The sequence below is a fragment of the Lygodium microphyllum genome, chromosome 4 (assembly GCF_053477565.2).
Source record: "Lygodium microphyllum isolate KBCC chromosome 4, Lygodium_microphyllum_v1.1.10, whole genome shotgun sequence".
NCBI classification, from domain to species: Eukaryota; Viridiplantae; Streptophyta; class Polypodiopsida; order Schizaeales; family Lygodiaceae; genus Lygodium; species Lygodium microphyllum.
This window is the reverse complement of record NC_141138.1, coordinates 19,232,442-19,258,492: the sequence shown is the minus strand read 5'-3', so window position 1 is coordinate 19,258,492 and position 26,051 is coordinate 19,232,442. Positions and strand designations below refer to the sequence as shown.

Genomic DNA, 26,051 nt, shown 5'->3' with positions numbered 1-26,051 from the left:
CCGTCAGCCATGCAATTTGACACACGCCCGCTGGACACGACGCCTGTTCGCCATCCCGTGACCTCATCACTGGCGTGGCCTCTCGCCCGCGTGCCCTCCTTTCGTGACGCTTGGTCGTTGGCGTGGCCTCTCGCCCGCGTGCCCTCCATCTGTGATGCCTGGTCGTTGTTCCGTGTTGCGTCGCTTGTCACCCAGCTCAACTAGTCACACAGCAACAGCCTCTTGATCGTCAGCTCTACAGCCCGTCGCACGCTTGGTCCACGCCCGTCGCAGAGTCACTGCCTGCAGCTTACACTTGTGACTCTCCTGCTCGCCTTTGAGCTCTGGCTCAGCCTCACGACCATCTGCAGCACCTTACGTTCTGATACCAGTTTGAAGGAATCGATTAGGCACGGAGATCGAGACACACAGTCATTATGCGCAGAGAGAGAGACAAGGAGAGTGCAAGAGAGCAAAGTGTAGAGTGAACACGTTTTTAGGTACAATGACAAATGTACCACTTTAGGTTTTAGATAGATATATGTATGAAAGTACAATGTGCCTAAGGGTGTGTTCACACCCGTGCACATATAAAAGGCACGATGGCCCTTTATTCCCAACACTGCGCACCAACTTGATATGAAGACTGCATTTTTACATGGGGAACTTCAAGAAGAAGTGTATATACAGCAGCCCATTGGTTTTGCAGATGAGGGATCTGAACACCAAGTATGCAAGCTAAAAAAGGCTTTGTATGGTTTGAAGCAAGCTCCCCGAGCTTGGTATGCAAAAATTGATGCATTTTTACTCAACCAAGGATTCCTTAACAGCTCATCAGAGTCCACACTTTACGTATGTAAAGAGGGGGGATCCTTGCCGGTCATATGTCTTTATGTAGATGATCTTCTACTCACAAGGACACGTGCTGATAAGATTTCAGCATTCAAACAAAGTTTGCAGCAAACTTTTGAGATGTCAGCAAACTTAGGGCCTTTGCACTACTATTTGGGCATTGAGTTCATTCATGATGCTAGAGGCATTGGATTGTCACAATCCAGATATATTGGTAGACTTCTTGAGAGGTTCGGCTTATAAGATTGCAAGCAGTTTGCACACCAATGGAACCTAGATTCAAGCTGTCCTTGCATGATGACAGTGATTTGTCTTATATCCATACATATGCTCCAGCAACTGGATGTCTCATTTACTTATGCAACACAAGGCCATATATTCAGTTTGCAATTTCAGCCCTAAGCAAATATATACACCACCCACGCATGTCACATTGGCAAGTTGAGAAGCATGGTTTTCATTACTTGCATGGGACTAGGACTCTTGGATTGTTTTATGCCAAGGGGAAACCACTGCAACTACATGCTTACAGTGATTCAAATTGGGCTGGTGATTTTGATTCACATCACTCTATGAGTGGAAATTGTTTCTTTCTTGGCTCATCTTGCATCTCTTAGCTTAGCAAGAAACAATCCATTGTTGCCACAATATCTTGTGAAGCTAAATACAAGGCAGCTTTCAATACCACAATTGAATGTGTATGGCTGAGAAGTTTGTTGGATGATCTTGATGTATCTATCACGGAGCCTACTCCTTTGTTTACTAATAGTCAAAGTACCATTGCAATGGCACGGAACCCAGTGTTTCATGTACGCACGAAACACATAGGGATTCACTATCACTTTTTCAAAGAGAAGCTACATGTAGGAGATATCAGCCTTGTTTACTATCGTACCACTAGTAATGTGGCAAACATCTTCACCAAAGCTCTTGCTCTTGACAAATTTGAAGCATTCCGCAATGCTTTAAATTTGATCTCCTTTGGTGGTTAATCCTTGTATGTTGATCACTCTTCACTCTAGGGGGGTTTGTTGGGTTTGACTCACGCCTATGCTCACAAAGGAGTGTCGGTGATCCTCAATAGGACGATAGGGCACTTTTTACTCTCCTTACAAGAGGTTTTTTCCCCCAGTTTTATTCTCCTTTGTTTTATGTACTTATGTAACACAGTTTGGGCACTCATCGTGTTTTACACCTTTTGGGTATGAACACACATTAGCAACCCCAATGTTTAAGGCTTGTACTTTGTACTTGCACATTACACTCTTTTTAAGATTGCAATGGGACTCATGTCTTCACTCTCGCACTCTCTTCGATGTCAACTATACTCTTAGCTGAGCTTCAATCTCTATACTTCCTCTCACAAAAATCACTTCCTTGACCCCCTCCTTTGCTAAGCTAAAAGATACCACCAAGCACTAGAAGTTGGTTAGGTCCCATCTTGTTCTCATCACTACACTTTGGTTACTATTAATCTTTCCTCTATGTGCCTTCCATACTACTTTGAACTCGTGTAATCCTTGTGAGTCTGTATTTTTGCCATCCTTTTCTCCCTGAAGATCCCTTGTCTTTCTTCATCTTCTCTAAATCTCCCTCCTCATGGCTCCTTTGGCATCTCCGCTTGTTGGTAGGCATGCCAACATTATTTACTCATCTACCAGTGTCATGTTGGAGACTTGTGTTCAGCTTCAGGTAATTGTAAGAGGAGACACTTTGGTGATCTTGGCCAAAGGCGAGGAATCCATGGTCACATATATTCAGCGACACTTTTGACAAGATGGTCTTGTATGCTACTACAAGACATTGTTGACAAATATTGAGAGTTGTTATGATTCTTCTCTATTTTCAAGAGCTAGTACAGTTGACATAACCATCAGGTTCTCTCTGAGGCACCTTGGTGGTGGCTTGCAGACCTACTGCTTGAGTACATCGTTCTACTCTAGTAGTCCTTGTTGTATATACTATGATGGGACTTTCTCATTGTATATTGTATTATATCAGATCACCCATGATCTAAGAGAGGGTGTTAGCAAATATGTTTGTTCATGGTCGAGTCTGTGCATGTGATTCAATGGGCTAGTGCAGTAGTATATTTCCTAGATTATTTAGGCATTTTATCTCGAATTTTATTATGTCTATTTTGGGCATTTTATGCTGGCCATAATGCTACCATTTATGGCATTATTTTTTCCTATTTATTTCAGGCTCCTCCTACACATTCATCATCTGACACATCATTGCTGGAGAGAGCTGATTGTGCTAATGCCTTCACAGCCAGTAACTCACATTGGTTCTATACTATGTCATATCTTGGTATATGGATTCAATTTCGTAAGCATCTCTTTGCCTCTGAGTTCTTTGTGCAGTGTTCTTTTCTTTTGCAATGTTTCTCTTTCCTTTGTCTCTTGTGTGGAGGAGTCTATTACAACAACTTTCCATGCTTCCATCACTGCATCCACTTCTGATGCCCTCAAGGTGTTTCTACCTTGGCACATGCTGAACTGAATCAAGAACTGAACCAACTATAGCTTGACAGAATGGTGCCAAACCAATAGAAAACAAGCTGAACACAAGAATGCAGAGATTTTGATCTCATCTAGGATAGCAGGACAGCAGCAGCAGCATTCATAAACCTACACCAACGCGTATCATTCACTCATGCAGTGGACAACAGTAAAGATAAGAGTCCGACAAATTGTAAATTAACACACCTATACAGCTATCAAAACTACAAATACACGAGAGATAAGTCATCAGTAGTTCAGTCATAATTTAAGTCCTTACCAGCTTATTGTATAGTTTTTGTTATGGAAGTCCCTTACATGGCTGTCTTGTACTTTGTATTTGCCTTGAGATATGTTGTCCTGAGGATTTATTGAAAGATTTTTCTCATCTGAAATAAAAAAGTCCTTACTGGCTCCTATCTGTACATGAGGCACAGCAAAACACTGGTTTTTACCCCCAACACACCAACTAGACTAGCTGGAAAACAGACACGTGCATTGTCAGCTTCATCCTATGATGACCAGTGACAAACGCGAATGTACAACGCATCTTTAAACTAGAAGGCAGGTTTGAAGTTTACTAACTTATTAAAAAGAGCTACATTTCTACTTCCCAATATGGAAAGCTGTTGGAACGTATAAAAATATACAGGAAAATGAAATATTACCATTTAAGATGGGTACCACTTCTTGTGTACAAGGTGGAAATCTATTATAGAGTATTGTACAAGATTTGTCAACCAGGAGCTGTTAGACAGATTTCACACACAGTGGTTATGTAATCATTTACTCTAAGCCAGCCTAAAAGCCCTTCCCACAGGCATCTGAGTGAAAATGATCGATCTCTCATGATTCATCAAGGTGTATGCCTTCTTTAAAAGAAAATTGACCTTATTGGAATATAAGAGAAACACTTCATTGTGAAGACTTGAAATTTTGAATAGCATGCTCAAATTTTTTTGAAGTATAACGGCTTAAGCTCAAACTTAAGGAAACTATTATTTAACTGCTTGTATTAACAAAAGCATTACATTTTATTTTTCTTTATTGAGAAAGGAGAGGGTTACCCACATATAATGTCAGGAATCCAGCCACCACTATGATGGCAATCCCACTATTGTAATTCGGAAACACATGTAGAAGGTGCCTTGCCACAAAAACACAAAATACTATTGCTGGTGCAACAATCAGAAATACTGTCAAAAGCAGTGACTTCACATCTGGCCCAAAAATAAGTCGTCCTGAGAAGAGGAATCTCTGAAATATAAAAGAAAAAAGTCATCTATAAGCTTTTTTCGAGATTTCACTGTTCCTTAGAATTTGTAAATAGAAAGTTGGCCCTCCCCCGACCCCCCTCCCCCTGGTAAATGGTAATTGTGTTAATTATTGCTTAGAAAGTAAACATATGGATGAAAGTGAATCTATCGATAGTTTCTTGACAAAGATCAATGATCATAAGGGGCAATCAATTGTTGCAAATGAGTTTTTGCCAAACAGGTTCAATTGTGCAAATTATTATTGATGCTTCTTCTGATTCTTATTAGAGTTTTACATCTATTATCATTAGCTTTACATCTACTCTTCATTTGAAAATGACACGCAATCCCACTTTGCCATTTAAGGAGTTGGTTTTTGTTTTGTTGCAACATGAACAATCTCAACAAAGTAGGTCCATTTGCATGTTTTGCGAATCAAGCTGTTGTGGCTAGTCACAAAACCAAAGGAAAAGCTACCTTTTCTACTATAGGAAGCAAAGAAGGATGAGAAGGATGAGAAGGCTAATAAGAATAAGAAAAAAATAATAGTAAGAGCTATTGCAAGTATTGTAAGGCAAGAGATCATGTCAATAAGGGCTGTCCTAAACTAGTTGTGAAAAAGATTAAGAAGAAAGAGACTAGTATGTGTGAAGAAATACCCTAACACAGAAAACCTAAATGAAAGTGTACAATGAAGCATAAACTCAACAAAACACAGTTAGGGTAAGGGTAACTCAAAGATAATGAACACAATGAAGATCTAAATTAATGAATAAATACCGAATATACAATGCGCATGCTACGAACAAACCGTGCAAGGAATGAAAACTATACCCCGAACTCTCGTGTCTCAAGGATAGAGGCAGAGGTAATCAGCAGAAGACTATGACATACTCTTGACAGATCCCAAATCGCAAAAAGGCAGTCTCTAAGATGTCTGACGGTAGAAAACGCAACAAGGGTGATGCCGACATGCAAAAGAGAGAGAAAACTGCAAACATAGCAAGCTGATGATGACATGGCAAGCTGACCACAGCAAAAACGCAAGTATAAGGACATTGGTAGACTGACGGTAGTAAAAACGCAAGTATGATGTGTCAATCAGTATAGCAACCGCAAATCACAAACGTAGCAATAGAGCAAGCCACCACTTATAGATGATGCAACAAATGTAGTAAACGCAACAAAAAAAATGTAGATTGTGCGATGGAGGCTCGAAACAACTGCCCAATGGATGTAGACAATGTCGGAAAGCCTTGGCTAAGATATCCTCCATAAACGAGGTATGGGCATCAAAGCTAGATCACCTGAAACCTTCAAAAACGAGGTTAGGCTGAATGAAGGGCAACCTACCTATTTATAGAAAGTTTCACAACCTTGTACCGTGCACCCTTTTAAACTCTCTCCAACCGCACACCATTTTAGGGTTTTCATTAAGCAAGCATTTTTAGGGCTGTTTAAGAGGCTAAATCAGTATGTAATGCTTATTTTAGCTCAGCACCCCCTCTCAGGCCCAAAAACTGAGATAGAAAGGAAGGCAGACCCATAGTTTTGATTGTTTGGTGTTTCTATGTGTTTTTACCTAAAGGCATCCCATCCCAAAGCGACCAAGGCATCAAACAAAGGGTACACGATAGCTGCCCAATGGCCTACCAACACCACAAAGGTGATGGTTATCTTACCAAGGAGGTCTAAGTGGTCACCCCAAAGAGACCAAGGCCTCAAACAAAGGGTGCATGTCAACTATCCAGTGGTCTACCAAGTCCGACTAAGGTGAATGGAACCACAATGAATTGGTTTCGTTTGGTTTTTCTCCCCTCTCTTTTTGAGTTTTTGTTTCAAAAAAGGTGAATTGTGGTTGAATAAGCAACTGACGGAAGACTAAGGGAAAGATCCAAAGGTTTTCACAAAATAAGCAAGCTATCCCTACCACTATTGGGTGTCGACGACAAAGGAATAAGCTAAGGATGTGCGAAGCAAATATGGTGAGTGTGTGAAGAGACAAAAAAGATGTGCCGAAAGCTAGCTAGCAAAGCTAAGCAAGCAAGGGAGATTACCTTGGAGACTATCATATGCAATGTCACAAATATGTTGGATAATCCAAAGTCAATCATTCCAAGGACCGTGAAGGGATAAACACGCATAGATGCCTGTTTACACAATAGAATGCCAATGCACTAGAGTTATGCAAGAGACAATGCAAGTGTAATTATGCTTACGTAAAATGCTATGCAATGGTGCCACTTGGACACGGTCTTCGCAAGAGCCGACTATCTCCATCCCCAAAAAGTAAGACAAGAAACCAAGGTCTATCATATCAAAAGTAAAACAAAGTTTAGTATTAATATCTGCTATGGCAATAGAATTTGAGCTAGTAATAAGTAAATCATCTACGTATAGCAAGATATAGTTGACTCCCTCTTAAGTGATACATATATATATAAGTTTGTGTTATAAGAGGTAGAATAGTATTCATGAGTCCTAACAATCTCATCTATCCCCTAGAACCAAGACCGCAGTACTTACTTCAACCCATAAAGAGCTTTCTGCAAGCAAAAGACCTTATCTTTCCAATCAGCAGAAGAAAATCCAAGTAGTTGCACTATATAGACTTTCTCCTCCGTATAATCATTCAGAAAGACAATTTTGACATCCATCTGATAGATCAATCAATCGAACCAAGTAGTGAGCGCAACCAATAGACAAAAGGATATCAACAACGCAATAGAAGCAAAGGTCTCTTCATAGGTCAATGCCTTGCTTCTATCAAAACCCTTGCATCACAAGGCGAGCCTTATATTTGTCTAAAGTCCCATTAGCCTTTAGTTGAGTTCTAACAATCCACTTTGACCCAATGACTTTCTTGTGGCCCGAGTGATCCACAAAGGTCCAAGTCTTATTTCAATCAATACTATGTAGATTCTTTTCCATGGCCTCTCACCATTGGAAGTACTATACGACTAAAAAGTCCTATGTAATCAACTATAAATATCAACGTTGATAATACCTGAGGTGTAAGCCGAGCCAATCTTCTAAGGCCCTACGAACTAGAACCTAGTGAAAGGATCCCCGAGTCCTGCATGGTCTGTTGGAACCATCAAGGTAACAAGTCTCACAGAGAGGGTTTGTGAGCTAAAGAATCTACAGATGGGTCAAGTGCAGATAGTAGACCCAACTCAAAAGACATTATCTCCGAGGGAATAATGTAAGGAAAGAGCTCAGAATCCGATACAAAAAACTGCACAATGTCCCTCTCATCAAACACTACATCTCTTCTAACGATCACCTTATTTGTCAAAGGATCAATAGGCTTTAGCTTCAAAGAAGTATCCTACAAAAAACAAAAGCTTAGCTCAAGGAGTGAACTCGCCTATTTTATCATTAGGGGTGTGCATGTAGGAACCACTCTTAAAGACCCTAAAGTGAGAAACTACATGCTATGAGCCAAAAATGCCTCATATAGAGTTCTCAAAGGAACGGCCACAGTTGAGCACCAATTGAGAATATAGACCCAAGTGTTAATAGCCTCAACTCGAAGGCGCTCAGGGATCTCTGTTGTGAACAGAATATAGCGTGCCATGTTCATGATAGTCCAGTTCATCTGCTCTACGACTCCATTCTAAAAAGAGGATTTAGTAGAGGTAACCCAGCATGAAATGCCATACTCCTGTAGAAACTCAAAAAACTCGTGGGAGATGAACTCGCCCTCACTTTACTCCTCATGCATTCTACATGTTGACCGGTTTGATTATGTATTAGCACACCCAAACAGAAAAATATGTGAAGGCATAGAACTTGTACTTGAGAAAGTACATCCACATGTATCCGGAATGATCATCCACAATCAAAAAGAAGTACAGTGTGCCGTTCAAGGGGGTGCTGGATGTCGGCCCATAAAGATCAACATGAATCAATCTAAGAGGCACCTCAGATCTATGTGTAGACTGCTGAGGAAATGGGGTACGGTGATATTTCCCGAGTTGACAAGCTTTACAAATATCCCGCGATAGCTTCAAGAGTAAAAGGCCATCGACCATCTATGGACACGATAACTCATAAAGAGAGTTGTATCCAAGATGTCCTAAGCGAAATGACGCTCAATGCTCGTAGGCTCCCATGTTGTGGCTAAAGCCTGGAAACATTGGAACTCAGAGCCCTCAACAGTTAGCTCAAAAAGAAAGTGTAGGATGTGGTATAGGTCACTAGCCTGTGCCTCACCACAAGCAATCACTAAACCAAACTTGGAGTCAAGGACCTTAATTGTGGTCACTCTGAAGAAATATGCTTGACCCAACAAGCAAAGATATTAAATGGATAACAAGTTCACCCCAAGCTGGGAGACATAGTACACATCATCTAGCCTTGTGTGATCTCGACCCTAGTTAGTGGCAAAACTAATGCGACCGTGAGCCTAAATCTTGACTAAGGAGTTGTTTCTGTCTCAAACTCGCCCAACTACAAGGACTCGGGAAATGAAAATGTCCTCGATGGTGGTCAAATGACAAGTAGCTCCGTTGTGCACAATCCAAGAAGTAGCTGAAGTACTTAATTGTGACAAGTGGGTCTCTATTATGGGAGCACTAGACTGTGCTCGAAAGACTAGAGTAGATGCATGATTGGTTGCAAGAATTCTGATTACAAGATAATCCCACATAGAGGCACAAGGTACAATGATAACTAAACAAGATATGGAACATTCCACAACCCAAAACCATAGATATAGACAACAAGACTCGATAGGATATGAAGGATCCCACAACTCGAGACCCTAGGTATGAATATAAGATAACAGAGTTATAAGATCTCCCTCCATGGGGATGAACCAAATATAAAACAGTACTAGACAAGATCTCGTATGGAAAACAAGACAAAGACTAAATACCATGACTAGACAAGAACTAGAACTGGAACTCGAATTTACTTACTTGGAGGTCTTGACTCCTTGAGCTCCCAAGACTGGCATTAGCAAGACTAAGGAGCTCTATGGCAAGCACCTCCTTTTATAGGTGTTGGAGGGCACCTAAAGATCTTCTAGAATGTTACATGATGGCATCATAAATAATGCAGACGATGACATGGCATATCTTTAAGAAGGTTCTATGATCGCATGGCAAGGATGGGTTCGCATGGTTGGCTCAAGGATGTTCTATTAAGAGTGTGTTCACATGGGATATGGATTCATATGGCATGAGCAAGAACTAATCTGTACAATTGATCATGACATGTCCGTAGCATCACCCCCTCCTCTAGTGACGAGTTCCACAAGGAGCACCTTGGTGGTTTGGTCCAAGTTTCGTTGGATTCCTCTTGTGAAATTCTTTAACTTTGAGAGGTGCTTTTTGGAGATATTCTATAGGTTCCCAAGTGCAATCATTGACGTCGTATCCTTTCCACTGAACAAGGTATTCCAATTAACCTCAGGAGATCCTCGAGTCTAAGACATGCTCAACCTCAAATTCTTCATAATCTTCAATCCAGATAGGTGGTGCATGATTAGATCTCTCCCCCCTCAATGGTGAGTTTTGGTAAGGCTTGAGCAGGGAAACATGGAAAACTGGATGGATCTTCATGGTACTGGGGAGTTAGAGTCGATAAGAAATTGGATTGATTTGGGCTACCATAGTGAAGGGCCCAAATCTCTCGTGGTCTAGCTTGGTGGAGGGCCTTATTGTCTAGAGGTTATGCCTGAGTAACCATACTTTATCACCGACTTTGTATGCTGAATGTTAAAGACGATGCTGGTCTGTATAGCGCTTGTACTAATTCTAAGCCTTTTGGATTTGTTGCTTGAGTTTTTGCTGTATATTTTCTAGGTATTGAGCATTATCTCAGGCGCCATGGTTCTTTACTTGATTGGAGAGATGCACATCCATCCTTGGATGTTGGCCATCGTTTGCAAAGAAAGGAGTTTGCTTGGTAGATGCATGGATGCTATTATTATAAGCAAACTCTGCAAAGGGCAATAGCTCAAACCAATCATTTTGATCATAGTTGATGGTGCAGCAAATATATTCTTCCAAAACTTGATTTACTCGTTCTGTTTGACCATCAGTCTATGGATGATTGGCTGTGGATAACTTAACTTGGACTCCAAGGAGGTTGCAAAGGCTCTTCCAAAGACTAGATATGAATTGGGAACCCTGATCACTGATGACATCATCTGGGAGTCCATGTAATCTGAAAATGTATATGAGGAAGAGTCTAGCAATAGCTGCGCCTATGATGGTCTTGGTGTTAGGGATGAAATGTGTCATTTTTGTGAACCTATCTACCACAACAAAAATAGAGTCATATTTGTTTGATTTGGAAAGATCTGTTATGAAATTCATGGACAGAGAAGACCAAGGTTGCATTGGAATGGGCAAGGGTTGCAAGAGGCCATGTGGTTTGTGACGAGATACCTTGGCCCTATTGCAAGTATCACATGATTTTATATATTCCTTAACTTCTTTCCACAAGCTCTAAGGTCTTATTAACTCCAAAGTGTCCTACTGTTGGGGTATCATGGTGTTGTTGGAGTACCTAGAGTCTCAGCTTTCCTAGAGGGATGTAAAGTAGATCTTTATAGAATAATATATTATTAGTTTCCTGAAACTCACAAACTTAATTTCCTTTTCCCTCTTAATTTTTTCTCTTAACAGTGTTGGCCAAATCATCATGTGGTAGGGCTTCATGGACTAACTGGATCAAGGTAGGGTCATCTTGGTGACAACTGGAGATGGCTACTAGCTGGAGGTGCTCTAGCTTGAGTAGTATTACTCGTCATTGATCAAAAGCTTCTTCTCCCTTCTTAGGTGCCAATTAGGATCTTCTTGACAAAGCATCTGATTAGCATTGTCGACGTCCTAGGCGATAGGTGATGACAAAGTCAAACCCAGATAAGAAGTTACTCAAGAGGAATTGTCTTCAGTTGAGGATGCGGGTTGTCATAAAGTATTCTAGATTTTTGTGATCTATATAGACGATAGCTTTACGGCCTACATCCTCTAAATGATGACGCCAAGTATTAAAGGTATCTACAATGGCAAGGAGTTCTTTATCATGGATCTCGTAGTTTATCTCTAGAGTGGAGAACTTCCTTGAGTGGAATGCCATTGGATATATATGACCATCATCTCCATGCTGGGACAAGATGGCTCCTAAGGCATAGTTCGATACATCAATCTCCAAGAAAAATGCCTCAGTAGAATCTAGGTGGATTGGAGCAATGGTGAAAGCAGTCTTTAGGGTCTGGAAGGCCTTCTCGGCTTTTGGGGTCCATGAGAACTTTGGGTTTCCTGTGAGTTTGGTAAGTGGTATAACGATCTTTGAGTAATCTTTAATAAATATCTTGTAGAAGTTGACAAAGCCAAGGAAACATTAGACATCATGGACACATGTGGGTGTCTACCAGTCAAGAATAGTCTCGATCTTCTTGGGGTCCATGAAGATTCCTCTCTAAGAGACATTGTACCTCAAGAATTCCACTTCTATTTGATGAAAAAAACACTTCTCAAGTTTTGCATATAGTCCTTTTTCTTTGAGCTTTTTCAAAACTAATTTTACATAGTGCTCATGCTTCTTTGGATCTTTTGAGAATATCAAGATATCATCCAAGCATTTAACTATAAAATCATCTAGATGCTCTCGCAAGATATCATTCATCATATGTTCAAAAACTACAAGAGCATTGGTGAGACAGAATGGCATAACAACATACTCGAAGTGACCATACCTTGTGCCGAAGGTTGTCTTCCATTCGTCTCCTTTGATGGTCAAAGATAGCACAGAGACACTCGGGAATGAAAGATGTCTAGACAATTTAACTATTGGCTAGTTAGATTATTTTTCTGGATATCGAAATAATTATTGGATTAATTTTCAATATTTAAAGATTGAAAATTAATATTTAAATATGGATAATGCTGATAAAACCATTTGGGAAGGCTGTCACTTGTCAAAAATACCCATGCAAGACTAAAAAACGTCTTTAGAGGCTGGAGAGAAGCATTTTTAGTGTATTTAACCTACAAGAGAGAGGGAGAAGATGTTGTTCTGATTTGCACTCATTGGATGACCTTTTGAGGCAACCAAAGGCAAAAGAAAACCGATCAACAGTAGGGCAATAACTGCATTTGACTGATTTTCAGTCACTCTTCATAACAAAACTCTGAATTTTCTCTCTCTACAGCTTTCTCTCTCATCTCCCAGCCATTTCACAACCTTGCTCCGAAGATCTCAACATTTAGATCCTTGGAGGCTGAGAAATTTCTCTACTGTAAACCCTAATTTACAACAAAAATTAGGGCTTAACAACAGCCTTAGAAAGCGTGCCAAAAATTGGAAGCTTCAAGACTTGGATTCAATAGGGTTGAAGTTATTTTTAGCCTATTCAAGTGGAGGGACCAGCAAATAAATTGAATTTGGGGCATTTTCCATCTCCATCAAAGTGGATGAAGGCCAATTAAGTGCCTGAATCAAGGGGCAAATCAGATTGAAGACTTGCTGGTCATTTTGGACAACAAGGGGAGTTGGAATACTAAAAGGGATTGGGAGAATCCCATCGTAAATCACCTTCTTCTTCAATAAATCTAAAGAAATACCGAAAGGGACGCCAATTTTGAAGCCAATTGAGAGTGCATTGTCCAAGATCAGTAGGTAAATTTGTATTTTCAGATTTGCATTAATTGTTTGCTGCTGTAATTAAGTTGTAATCAGGGATTTACAAACCATCCACATGGAAGGAAGGCTGGTTCCAAAAGCTGTCCATTGTTGTCTACATCAGTTGGTGCCTAATTTCCAGCCCTCTTCTCGCAATTTGGAGCTGATTCCAACCAGGCAATTGTTGTACTACCTTCCACGTCACCCAACTTTTGCAAGCTGTCACCAAGTTGTCCAGCCTGCGTTTGGCAATTTTCTCTCTCCTCTAGTTGTCCTACCTACGTTTTTAGTATTTCTTTCTCCTCACTGCCGTCTACATCAAATCCAACTTCTCACTGTTACGTTTGTTGGTGTTTGACATCCAGAGGCTACCTTATTGTGATTTAGAATCCGTTTAGAGTACAACACACTCTCTAGCTCATTACCCCTACCCTAATCCTTGAGATACAGGAGTTCGAGGTTTAGTATTCATTCACTGTATAGTGTGTTTGCTGCATGAGCATTATATATTCAGCAGTTATATCACTTTAGTTATTTTCTGTGTTCATTGTCTCTGAGTTACCCTAACCCTAACAGTGTTCTTTTATCAATCTATGCTTTGTCGTACGCTTGTTATTTGTGTTTCTATGTCAAAGTATTTCTTTACATGGTATTAAAGTCTACTCTCTGAGAAACCTAAACCTTTGATCTCAAAGCTCTCTGCAAGAAGCAAAAACAACAATAGGTTCAAATAACTTTGAACACATCAACACCAATTCACTCCAGAACAACCTATGCCGAGAACCGAGCGAGAGTAGGCAGAACAACTTGCTCCACAAAGTTTCGACATAGTGGAAGACACTTCTGACAACACAGAAGATAGGCTATACAAGCTTTCCACTAAAGAATATCATGGGATCATGGACTTTAGACGAAAGAAGATTGAGAAGCTCGATCGAAGGATTGCCCTTCAAGAGAAGCTACTCAATGAAGGTATGCATGAATTTCTCTCTTCAGATGTTGTGCATAGATCTGATGATATTGCAGGGCCGTCAAGACCTCCCTCAAGGATGGAAACCCCTGTTGGAGAAAGAGATATGGAGTATGTTACATTCTTTCATCCTCTTCCGTCCACTCCAGTGCAAGGTACTTTCGATTCGTCTTTTGTTCCTTCATCTTTTACTTCTTCTGCTTTGCAATATACTGGCAAAAACCATGAGGAAGATAGAGTACACACGTCGTGGAGATTATAGAAAAAGTCAGGTACCTCTTCTTCTAACCTTATTTTCAGTTTACTTCTCAAAATCTGAATGAATTTGGTATTCCTATTTCTACATTGCATGGCGCATCATCATCATCGTCATTTCATTTTCAATCATTAAATGGTAAAAATGAATAAAATGCATCTGCACCTTTCACACCACAAATTCAAAACTCACCCATCCTACCACATTCTTCCGATGCTTCCCCACATCCCTTCACATCATTTACATTCCCCTATCAAACGCCTCATGTTGCACATCACACTGCACTGGGGGGTTATGGAAACATAGGCATTGCCTTTAGGACCTCATCCTTTCCTCAGTCCGGTGGTGTTCCACCTTCTTCTCACATAGTTTCGAGATCATTGCAGCCTAGGTATCCCCCCCAGTCTCTCTCGGGTGTGGATCAATTGATACCACAGCTTGCCTCGATAGCATTACTTAGTGGACCTCCAGGTCATTCTGTTGTGCCCCAACCAAGCTTTGGACAAGGCTTTCGTGTCCCAGTGCCTCCACCTCCATCAGCACCTTATGGAAACGTTCATGTTCTAGTGCCTCAACATCAATCGGCACTCATTGGACACTCCCAGCCTATTTCTGCCTACCCACCTTTTCCCCCTCATTCTTCCTATCAAACACACCCACCACCACCATCTTACCCTCCACCTCCATCTTATCCCACTTTCCCAACACCTCATGATTCCACCTCATCTTTTGCCAAGCATGCTTTCAATGATAAGACTCGTTTTAACGGGTCAAACTTTACCACATGGTCGAACTTGATGAGACATGTCCTGTTACATTAATAAATGTAACTTATGGGGAGACAAGTGCGAGGGATGACGGTCCGGGTGTCCAAGCCGAACAAGGAAAGCCTAGAGAGTAAGTGAGTTTAAAGATAGTATGACTCACCTGAAGTTGACAGCTCGCAGTTGGATCAGGATTAGGGAGCCAACAACCTTCTAGGCGAGGCTGGGTGGTGAAACGCACAGAATCTCTCGTACTGTTGCGACTGTCGACATAGAGAGCCACTTAGTTGAATCTCGGACACTAAACACAGGCGGCCACCTAATACTGGTATCAGAGCCGTTGGGCTACGTTACCTTGGAAAGAGTCAAAAGGGCTTTCGTCCTCGTCGGTAGCTGAAGCGTGGCGAACTTTTTCAGAAAAGAGCCGTCGCGTCCTGTCCCTACCTAGAGCTGTCGGGCCCCATCCCTACCTGGCACTTCAATCTAGAGATGTCACGTTACCAATCGGCAATTGTGCATATCAATCCTGCAGCTGTCCACGTCAACACCGAAGCAATCTCACCAGGCTAACGTGGGTGTCGCCAATAGGGATGGTGAACGGCAGAATTCGAACCTGCGCGAGCGTCGCCAGCAGGGAAGGGGGACGGTGTAAGACATGTCGGGCTAAATCCCGCCTTAAAGTGACAAGTGGTCACAGCTAGTTCATACATGACCTGGCGGAGAGGGGTGTTTAATCCCATCTTCATCATGCGTTTCTGCCCGTCAAGTCTTATTCCCACGCGACCGGCACACTTTGGAGGAAAGTCGAACTGTTTCTCACATCTTTTGCTATCACTAAACCGTTAAAGCCATCGACATCTACCCTATCACTGTAATCAGGGAAGTACCTCATCTTATACGCAAATTTCTTATATTTGCTTTCTAATTTCAGTGTATTAATGGAGGGCAAAGAGAAAAAGGGGGTAACCAAAGGCTCTAGTTCCGAGAACCATCCTATGGTAGATCCCCATGAAATGGAAATTCAAGAAGAACAATGGGAAGAATTTTTTGCTACACGAGAACAATTTGATGATTTAACTGCTCGTGTGCAAGCACAGGGGGTTCAAATGGAGTTGCTAACTCAAGCACTCATAGAAATAAAATCTCAATTAGCCTTGTTACTAGAAAATGATAAAAATAAGATAGAAACCTCAGACATTCCATCTTCATCGAAAAATCTAGATGTGACTATGCGAGATCCTAGGGAACCCCACTAAAAGCTGAGAGATAACCCGGTGTTAAAAGATATGAAACCCCCTCAGTTTCACGGGAAGGAAAAAGACAGAAATAAAGACACTATCTTTAATTTTCTCCAAAAATGGGAGGATTAGCACCAACTTAAGAATACTCCACCACATTTCCAAGCGCTAGAGGCCAGTCTAGCCTTGGGGCCAAAGGCATATAAATGGTGGAGAACTTTAAGGGAGGCAAATAAAATACCTGAAACTTGGGCTCAATTTGAATCGGTCTTTTTGAAAGAATTCCTTCTTGAAAATGAAATGGAAAGAAATTGGAAAGATTGGGATTATGTCAGACAAAAGGGAAGACCTTTGCTGACATATCTCGAGAAGTATCGTGAGATAATCCTCAAATTGGAAGGAATAGATGAATTCCAAAAGACAAGAGGATTCATAAGGCGACTAGATAAGGCCTGTAAAAAGGAAGTGAAAAGGAGTTCACCCAAGACGCTTGAAGAGGCAATTAAATTTGCATTAATCAATGAAGATAATACGCGTCCAAGTGCACTCACTAGTCTCACTAATACGGAGCCCAAGACTAAGGAATTTGAAGCATCAAAATTTGTAGAAAAAATGCCATTCCTTAAGGGCAAGAAAAAATCCTTTGAAAAGAAACAATATGTAAGGCCAAAGTTAAGCCAAGATGACTTTGATAAAGCTAAAAAAGAAAGGCTGTGTTTCAATTGCCTATCCCCTAACCATGCTGCTTGGAATTGCCCTCAAAGGAAAAAGGGGGAAGATAAAGAAAAGGATAAGGACAAGGGCAAGGGAAAAGAGAAACAAATCCATTTAGTGCAGACCCTGGAATTCAAGGGGCATGAAAAGTATAAATCTTTAGAGGTCTTGCACAAGGATGTACAACACAGGTGTTGTATGTCAACTTCTATGTGGCAACCTACTTTCGGGCCACATGATTTAGTTAGAGTGCATGGATTAATAGAGGGAAAGAGGGTTAAAGTCATGATTGATGACTCTGCCACCCACAATTTCATAAATTATGCACTTGTCAAAAAACTGAAACTTCCCCAACAAAAGAGTGGGCATCAATATGTTGTTCGTATTATGCAAGGTCAGGATAATAAAATATGGGATACAATGGTATCCAATTTGGAAATTGAGATCCAAGGATATAAAGATAAACTTGATTTCCAAATTATGAATATGAAAAGAGCCGATATTGCTTTAGGGAGGGAGTGGCTATGGGGATTGGAACCATCCTTAAGCCTTTGTTGTGTTCCATTGAAGTTCAGAAGCTGATAAAGAAGGAAGATTGTGAGGTATATATGTTATGGTCCCTTCCTGTACAGAACACTTTTACTTTCTGTAATATAAAGCAACAATTTTCTTATGTTTGTGAGTTGAATGTGAGTAATGAATTAAGTGGTTTGTTAGATGAATTTAAAGATGTGTTTCCTTCTGATTTACCAAGTGGCCTTCCACCAAATAGGGGTGATGTAAATCACCCAATTGACATAGATAGGGAGACACACCCTATTTCTAAACCACCTTATAAGCTAAGTAAAACACAACACCAAGAAGTTGAAAGACAAATTAAGGATTACCTTGGTAAAGGGTTTATACAACCCAGCAATTCACCTTGGGCTTCGCCAATTTTACTGGTGAAAAAAAAAGATGGTTCTATGCAACTTTGTGTTGATTATAGAGCACTTAATAAGATAACAGTGAAGAATAAATTTCCTATGCTCAGAATGGAGGATCTTTTTGATCAATTACAAGGGGCAAAATTCTTCACAAAAATAGACTTAAGAACAGGCTATCACCAAGTAAGAATTAAGGCACAGGATGTTCTTAAGACAGCATTTCGTACTAGATATGAGCATTATCATTTTTTGGTGATGCCTTTTGGCCTCACTAATACACCAGCTACTTTTATAAAGCTGATGAATAGTGCGTTACGGCCCTATCTAGGACACTTTGTAGTAGTCTTCTTGGATGATATCTTGATCTTTAGTAAATCAAGAGAAGAACATTTGAAACACTTACGATTAGTATTCCAATTGTTAAGAACACATTCCCTTTATGCGAAGAAAACTAAATGTGAATTCTTCACACAAGAGGTCAAATATTTGGGGCATATTATCTCGAAAGAGGGAATCAAGATGGATCCAGAAAAAGTAAGGGCAATTATTAAATGGGCTACAGATCTTCCTAAGTTTATCTGGATTTTATCGTAGATTCATTCGAGATTATGCCAAGATAGCTGTTCCAATGACGGACCGACTTAAAGGAAAAGGGAAGAGCTTTAATTGGGGAACAGACCAAAATGAAAGTTTTCAAAAACTTAAGGTAGCTATTGCTACAACTCCAGTACTATTAATTGTGGATCCCAATAAACCATTCGTGGTTGAAGCTGATGCCAGTGATAAGTTAGTAGGCGCGGTCTTATTACAAAAAGGTCGACCAATTGCTTTTGAAAGCAAGAAATTAGACCGTGCAAAACGGAATTATTCTGTTTATGAGAGGGAGCTGTATACAATAATACATGCAATGAAGAAATGGAGGCACTATCTATACGGTGCCAAACTTTTGATCTTGTCGGATCATGGGAGTATTAAGTGGCATAATGACCAACCGGATCTACAAGGGCGTAAAGCCAGATGGGCCGAACTCCTCCAAGAGTTCGACTACGAAATAAGGTATAGAAAGGGAAAGTACAATATAGTGGCTGATACACTCAGCACAATGCCCATCATAAATGAATTGAGTTTTACTCAATTCACTTTCGATTTACTTGAATCTTTAAAAGGGAAATGCCAGGTTGATCCGGCATATTCCAACATATGGGAAGCAATAGAAAATGGGGATCCAAATGGAAGGGCCCCCACTGAGGAAGGAATATCTGAGGATGTTCAACAAGAAAATGGAGCATTAAGGGTTGCTCAAATGGGATTCAAGTGGAAGAATTTTACCATTGATAATGGTTATTTACTCTACAAGGGTAGGGTATCTGTCCCGAAAAATGAAGAAATAAGGCGCCAGATACTCTTTGAGTGTCATGATACCCCTAGTGCGGGACGTCCAAGAGTTAATAAATAAGACTTATAGTCTTAATTAAAGGCAATTCTATTGGCCTGGAATGAATAAGGACGTCCTTGACTATGTGGTCAAATGTAATAAATGCCAGGTTAATAAAGCTGAAAGATTGAAAATGGGAGGACTTCTCCATCCATTAGAGATTCCTTCGGGAAAATGGGAGAGTATCTCCATGGACTTTATTGTCGCATTACCCAAAACACAGAGGGGGCACGACTCTGTGTGGGTGATTGTGGATAGGTTAACCAAAATGGCTAGGTTTATTCCAACTTCAACTGATGTTAAAATACCAGAATTGGCTAGATTGTTCATAGAGAACATATACCAATTGTATGGCCTTCTGGCAAATATATTTTTTGATCGGATAGAAAATTTGATAGTCAATTTTCGCGTGCTGTATTTAGGAAGTTGGATACTAAACTTAGCATGAGTACGGCGGAGCACCTGCAAACTGATGGGCAAACTGAAAGGGTTAACCAAATCCTTGAAGATATGCTCAGGGCATATATAAGTAAAAGGTAAACTAATTGGGAAGAGTATCTACCGATAGCAGAGTTTGCATGTAATAGTGCCAAGCACTCTTCCACTGGATATAGTCCATTTATGCTAATGTATGGGTTTCAGCCCAGAGCTCCTCATGCAGTGGGACAGCATAAGAAAAAGGTTCAGGCAGCCAAGGATTTTTTGGAGGATATGAATAATATGTTAAAATTTGCTCAAGAAAATATTAAGAAAGCTCAAAATCGAGCTAGAGCTTATGCAGATCCTCACTGAAGAGACATCTCCTTTGAAGTGATTGCACTAATGCTATGACTGCCTTGCAGGTCTAGGGCGAGATCGATCAGACATCTGCAAGGAAAGCGTGATAAAGGTTGATGGGTCGTCTGATCCCTTATTTAGAACACCCATATTTAGAACAAAGGTATCATCAGGGAAAGCTCATTTGGTGGAGCCAAGGATACAAGGTGATTGAGCAAGAAGGCGGGACATTTATTTGGGAGATCAAGGTCTTCTGCCATCACTGCCTACAAATTTTGACGAGCATCCCTGTTGAATTCAATGACGATGGAGGAATGGAACCTACAGTCCACCCATTGAATATGCTGAATTTCGATTACCATAATTACGAGTAGAGTCCAGGATGGCGGGATATGTAAACCCTTTATGGACGTACACCTTGTACTTTGATGGGGCGTCCAGGTTGTCCTTTCACAATACTTAAAAGGAAGGGAGAACAGGCTTACAAGCTCCAACTACCTGCTGGTAGTAAAACACATCCATTTTTTCATGTAAGTAAGCTAAGAAAAAAAGCTGGGTGATATGGATAATCTAATCTTAAATGATAACATTGAGGAGCTATTAGATTACCAATCTAATCCACATGAACTAGAAAGAATATTAAATGTTCGTAACAGGCGCACAAGGAATCCTATTTATCAAGAATATCTAGTCAAATGGAAAGATTGTTCAGAAGAAAGCTCAACATGGGAGCGAGTAAGTACTTTAAGGAAAAGGTCTCCCAATTTACAGATAGACCTTCCAAGTATTGTTTTCAAGGACAAAACCGATTCTTAAGGGGGAGAAAATGTTACATTAATAAACGTAATTTATGGGGAGGCAAGTGCAAGGGATGACCGTCCGGGGGCCTTGGGCACCCGAAAGGGGTCAAGGGGAGCCTAGAGAGTAAGTGAGTTTAAAGATAGTATGACTCACCTGAAGCTAACGGCTGGCAGTCGGATCAAGATTAGGGAGCCAGCAACCTTCTAGGCGAATTTGGGTGGTGAAACGCACAGAATCTCTCGTGTTGTTTGCAACAAAGCTTCTTGAGCACCTTTGGATCGAGGCTATTAACACTTCGGTGTACATCCTCAACCAGTGCCCGCTGACTGCGGATCTTCTTCAGAAGACCCCATATAAGGCACTTTTCCACTTCAGAGTCTTCGAGTGTCGTGCCTACAAACACATACCAGATGATAAGATATAAAAGCTCACTCCCCGAGAGCTGATCTCTTTATTTTTGTTGAATATTCCTCTAAAGCGAAAGCCTATCGTTTGTTCGATTCTTGGACAAACAAGGTGATTGTTAGGACGGACGTCGGTTTTAACAAGAGAGATATCGTACAATCCTTTACACAAGATTCCGATCCTATTCCTCCTTCCACATCATCAGAGATCGTGCCTACTGAGTCTGGTCTACTTCCCGCTCCTAACATTCCTGCAGACTCTTTATCTCCCCAACCCCCTCCACGAGACCCTTACCTCGTTGGTACCAACAAACCATGCAGGATTCCGGGATCTTACCACCGGATTTCACTCTAGAGGGACCTAGAAGATTTGCCCGGTTTGCTCCTCAAGCTTGATTTGCGTCATTGTTTACAACTGATTACAAAGTGCATTCTGAGCCGGATACATGGCAAGGGGCTTTTCAGCATCTTCAATGGCGAGAGCCCATGGAAAAGGAGCTAGAGAGTATTAACCCAAATGAGACTTGGACATTGTGGACCGTCCAAGCCACAAGAAAGTCATCGGGACAAAGTGGATTTTAAGGACCAAGCTAAAGGCTGATGGGACTTTAGATAAGTACAAGGCTCGCCTTGTCGTGCAAGGGTTTCGACAAAAGAATGGTATTAATTATGAAGAGACCTTTGCTCCTACTACGCAATTGACATCTTTTCAGTTGCTTCTCGCACTAGCCGCTCATCACGGTTGGCCAATATATCAAATGTGTGTCAAGAGTGCCTTCCTGAATGGTTATTTGAAGGAGGAAGTCTATGTGGAGCAGCCACCAAGGCTTTCCTTCAGGACGGAACTCGAGGGATATGGTATTCCGCTTGCAAAAAACTCTTTATGAGTTGAAGCAAGCACCACGATCTTGGTTCCATAGGATGGATGAGTTCTTACGGACTCATGGATACCCTTCTACCCCTTATAACCCGAACTTATATGTGTGATCTGCTGCAGAGGGGGTCATCTATATCTTGGTATACGTTTACAACTTACTCATCACAGGCTCAGATTCTGCTGCCATAGCAGACATTAAGACAAAGCTCAATGCTACTTTTGAGATAACAGATCTTAGTTTGTTGTCTTATTTTTTGGAGATGGAGGTAGTTCGTTCTGGGGGGATGTATTGTTGCGTCACAGCAGAAGTACGCTCTTCGACTAGTGGAACAACACACTTCGGATCAAACATGGCCAGTGGCCACCCCTCTTGATCCTACTGTCCACTTGTCGCAAGATACCCTAGGACAGCCCTTCGATGCACATACCTATCGCTCTGTTGTAGAAAAACTTCTTTGGTTAATTCAAACTAGCCTAGATTTAGCTTTTACTCAGTTAGCATACTCAATCAGTATTTCACAGTACCTAGGATGTCACATTGGATTGCATGTCTTCGTGTGTTGCATTATTTACGGTGCACTTTTTCTTATGGTCTAACATATGGTTATGATTTATGTTTGCAGGGGTACACTGATTCTGATTGGGCAAGAGATCCTAACACCCGGCATTTCCATGGCGGCTACCTCTTTACCTTGGGCACAACTTCTAATTCTCGATCTAGCCGTAAGCAGGAGATGGTGGCGACTTCCACGGCCGAGGTTGAATACCGAGCTCTCTTTGATGGCACCACCGAGACCGTCTACCTGAGGAGTTTAATAGCGGCCGTTCATTTTCCATGCGACTCTACCACCGTTGTCTACTGCGACAACCAAAGTGTCATTGCCCTTGCGGGCAATTTGATCATTACACCACAGAAGCAGCATGTGGGAGTCCACTTCCGTTTTTCCAGAGAGCAAGTTGAGCTAGGCACTATCCGCCTAGAGTTTGTGCCTACATCCGACAATTTTGCAGATATTTTGACCAAAGTGGTCAACCGGCTGGTTCTTCAAAACCTGTTACCCAGGCAGGATCAGTATGAATACACCCTCCCCTACTTCTTCAGCTTGATGGGAAGAGGGTGCTTCCCTCTTGCTTTCCCTTCCAATTTGAGAGGGGGCTTCTTCTACTCTTGATAGTGACAGTGATGATGCTTACAGTTTTTTGACATTCATTCATTTATTGTATTATGGACATTTGTAACTTCATCCGCACTATCAAGATGATATGATTGTAAAAGGGCGCTTGGGCAAGTGAACGATTCCCCTGCGAGGGCACTGTCCAAGTGACACCGCTGCATTGCATCTTGTGTGAGCATGACATCTTGCATCGCCCTTTGCATTACCCCATGCATTGGCATTCTATTCATGTAAACATGCATCTGTGCACATTTATTCCTTTTCGGTCTTTTGGAGTGGTCGACTCTAGATCCACCATATTCATGGCATTACCCATAGCAATCTCCAAGGCAATTTTTCCTTAGCTTGCTTGCTTGCTCTGCTTGTCTTACTTGCTTCGCCTATTTGCTATATCCACACCTTAGCCTTATTCTTCTTTCTTGACACCCAGTAATGGTAGGAATAGTATGTTTGTTTTGTGAAGGTCTTGGGTCTAACCATCCTTTACCATTCTCCCGTTTAGGGCATGGATACTCAATAGAATGAAAACTAATTTGAACCCCCACTTAATGCTAAATCAATCAAAAAAAAAAGTCCATAGCTGATTCCATCCGCCTTTGTAGGGCTTGGTAGGCCACTGGGCAGCCAACGTGCACCCTTTGTCCGATGCCTTGTCTTCTTTGGGGTGATCACTTGGGCTCCCTTGGTAAGATAACCATCGCCTCTATAGTCTTAGTAGGCCACTAGACAACCAACGCGCACCCTTTATCCGATGCTCTGGCCGCTTTGGGTAGGACGCCTTGGGATAAAAGATCTTTCTCGTGGCACCGTTGTTGGGCCTGAGAGGGGGTGTTGAGCTAAAAATGCATTAGCTTTACTTAAACATCCCCAAAACTTACTTAATTAATAAGGAAACCTTGTTTATTTAAAAAAAATGCGATCCTAGAGAGTTTGTGTGTCCCATAAGCACAAACCCACTTGGGAGGACCTAAACTTTCTATAAATACATATGCTGGCCTCCATTCAACCCCCAATCTCGTTTTTGCAAATTTCACGTGTTTCAACTTGCTGCCCATATCCCGTTCATGAAGGACATCTCAACCGAAGCTGTCCATTGTTGTCTACATTAGTTGGCGCATGATTTTCAGCCCTCCTCTCGCAGTTTGAAGCTGATCCCAACCAAGCAACTGTTGTTCCTACATAGACTTCCTATCATACTACCTTCCACGTCATCTGCAACCTGCATTTGGCATGTTTCTCTCTCCTCCAGCTGTTGCCCAATTTCTACAAGCTGTTGCCAAGTTGTCCAGCCTACGTTTGGTAGTTTTCTCTCTCCTACAGGTTGTCCTACTTGCGTTTTAGTCTTTCTCTCTCCTGCGAGCTGTCCTGCCTGCGTTTTTAGTCTTTCTCTCTTCTCACTACTGTCTACATCAGATCTAGCTTCTCACTACTGCATTTGCTGGTGTTCGACATCCGGAAGCTGCCTTGATGCGATTCGAGATCCATTCAGAGTAGGACACTCTCTAGCTCATTACCCTTGCCTTGATCCTTTAGATATAAGAGTTTGAGATTCATTCATTCACTGTATAGTGTGTTTGCTACATGAGCATTGTATATTCACCAGTTATACCACTTCAATTATTTTTTGTGTTCATTGTCTCTGAGTTACCCTAACCCTAACTATGTTCTTTTATCAATCTGTGCTTTGTCGTACGATTGTTATTTGTGTTTCTATGTCAAAGTATTTCTTTAGAAGTCGATGAGAGGATGAACCTCCATCATGAAGACACCATCTGGCTGAGGAAAACACAAGGTCCTAAAGGGCATCTACGGGTGAAGGACCCCCTGGTGTGATGTGTGAAGACATAAAAGGTGTATTAGCAACCCACACAACTCATGTGTGAGTCTAATCTATGCTGAGCATGGCTAAGTTATTTAGGCATTTTTTTAATGGTTATTATGATGCCTATTTGGGGCATTTTATGTTGGCCAATCACCCATTAAATATTGGCCGATCTACCCCTATTTTGGCATTATTTCTTCTTTATATACCAAGCTCCCTCCTCAGTTACATCATCACCTACAAGTTCTATGGAGAGAGGGAGCCAGTGCCAGTGCCATTGCCTTGGTTCCAAAGATTCACTGTAGTAAGCATCATTCTCGTGTTTGGTATATGGATTCCACTTCCCAAGCACATCTCTAAGTTCTCTATTACAGTGTTCTTCTATTTTCTTTCACTTCTATCTTGTGTTCAGCAGCTTATTTCAGCACCCATCTATGCTTTCATTGTTGTACCACTTTTGACATGGTATCAGATTTCAAGATCTACGTTCCTACTGCAATTTTTCTGCTGATTACAGGTCTTTCTTCCTTTTGTGGATCAGATGACCTGCTACCGGTGGTTTCCAGCCTGTGTGTTCTCAGCTGCTCCCTATGCCTTCAGACCAACCACCTGCATTTCATCCTACGCTTGGATTCCAGCCTGCAATCGTCAGTTTGCTGGA

General features: G+C 41.3%; 1 protein-coding gene across 2 annotated transcripts in view; it reads right to left on the bottom strand.

The window, feature by feature from the left end:
• The window catches only part of LOC148036847 (protein S-acyltransferase 8-like), a 138,789-nt gene that overhangs the window by 87,698 nt on the left and 25,040 nt on the right, over positions 1–26,051 (bottom strand). The window contains exon 2 of one of the 2 annotated variants that reach the window (XM_087675758.1): positions 4,407–4,592. In XM_087675758.1, the coding sequence (XP_087531884.1) occupies positions 4,407–4,592 (186 nt within the window). Of the gene's footprint in view, positions 1–4,406; positions 4,593–26,051 lie in introns of those variants that run through there. The other variant, XM_087675759.1, reaches the window with a different exon arrangement.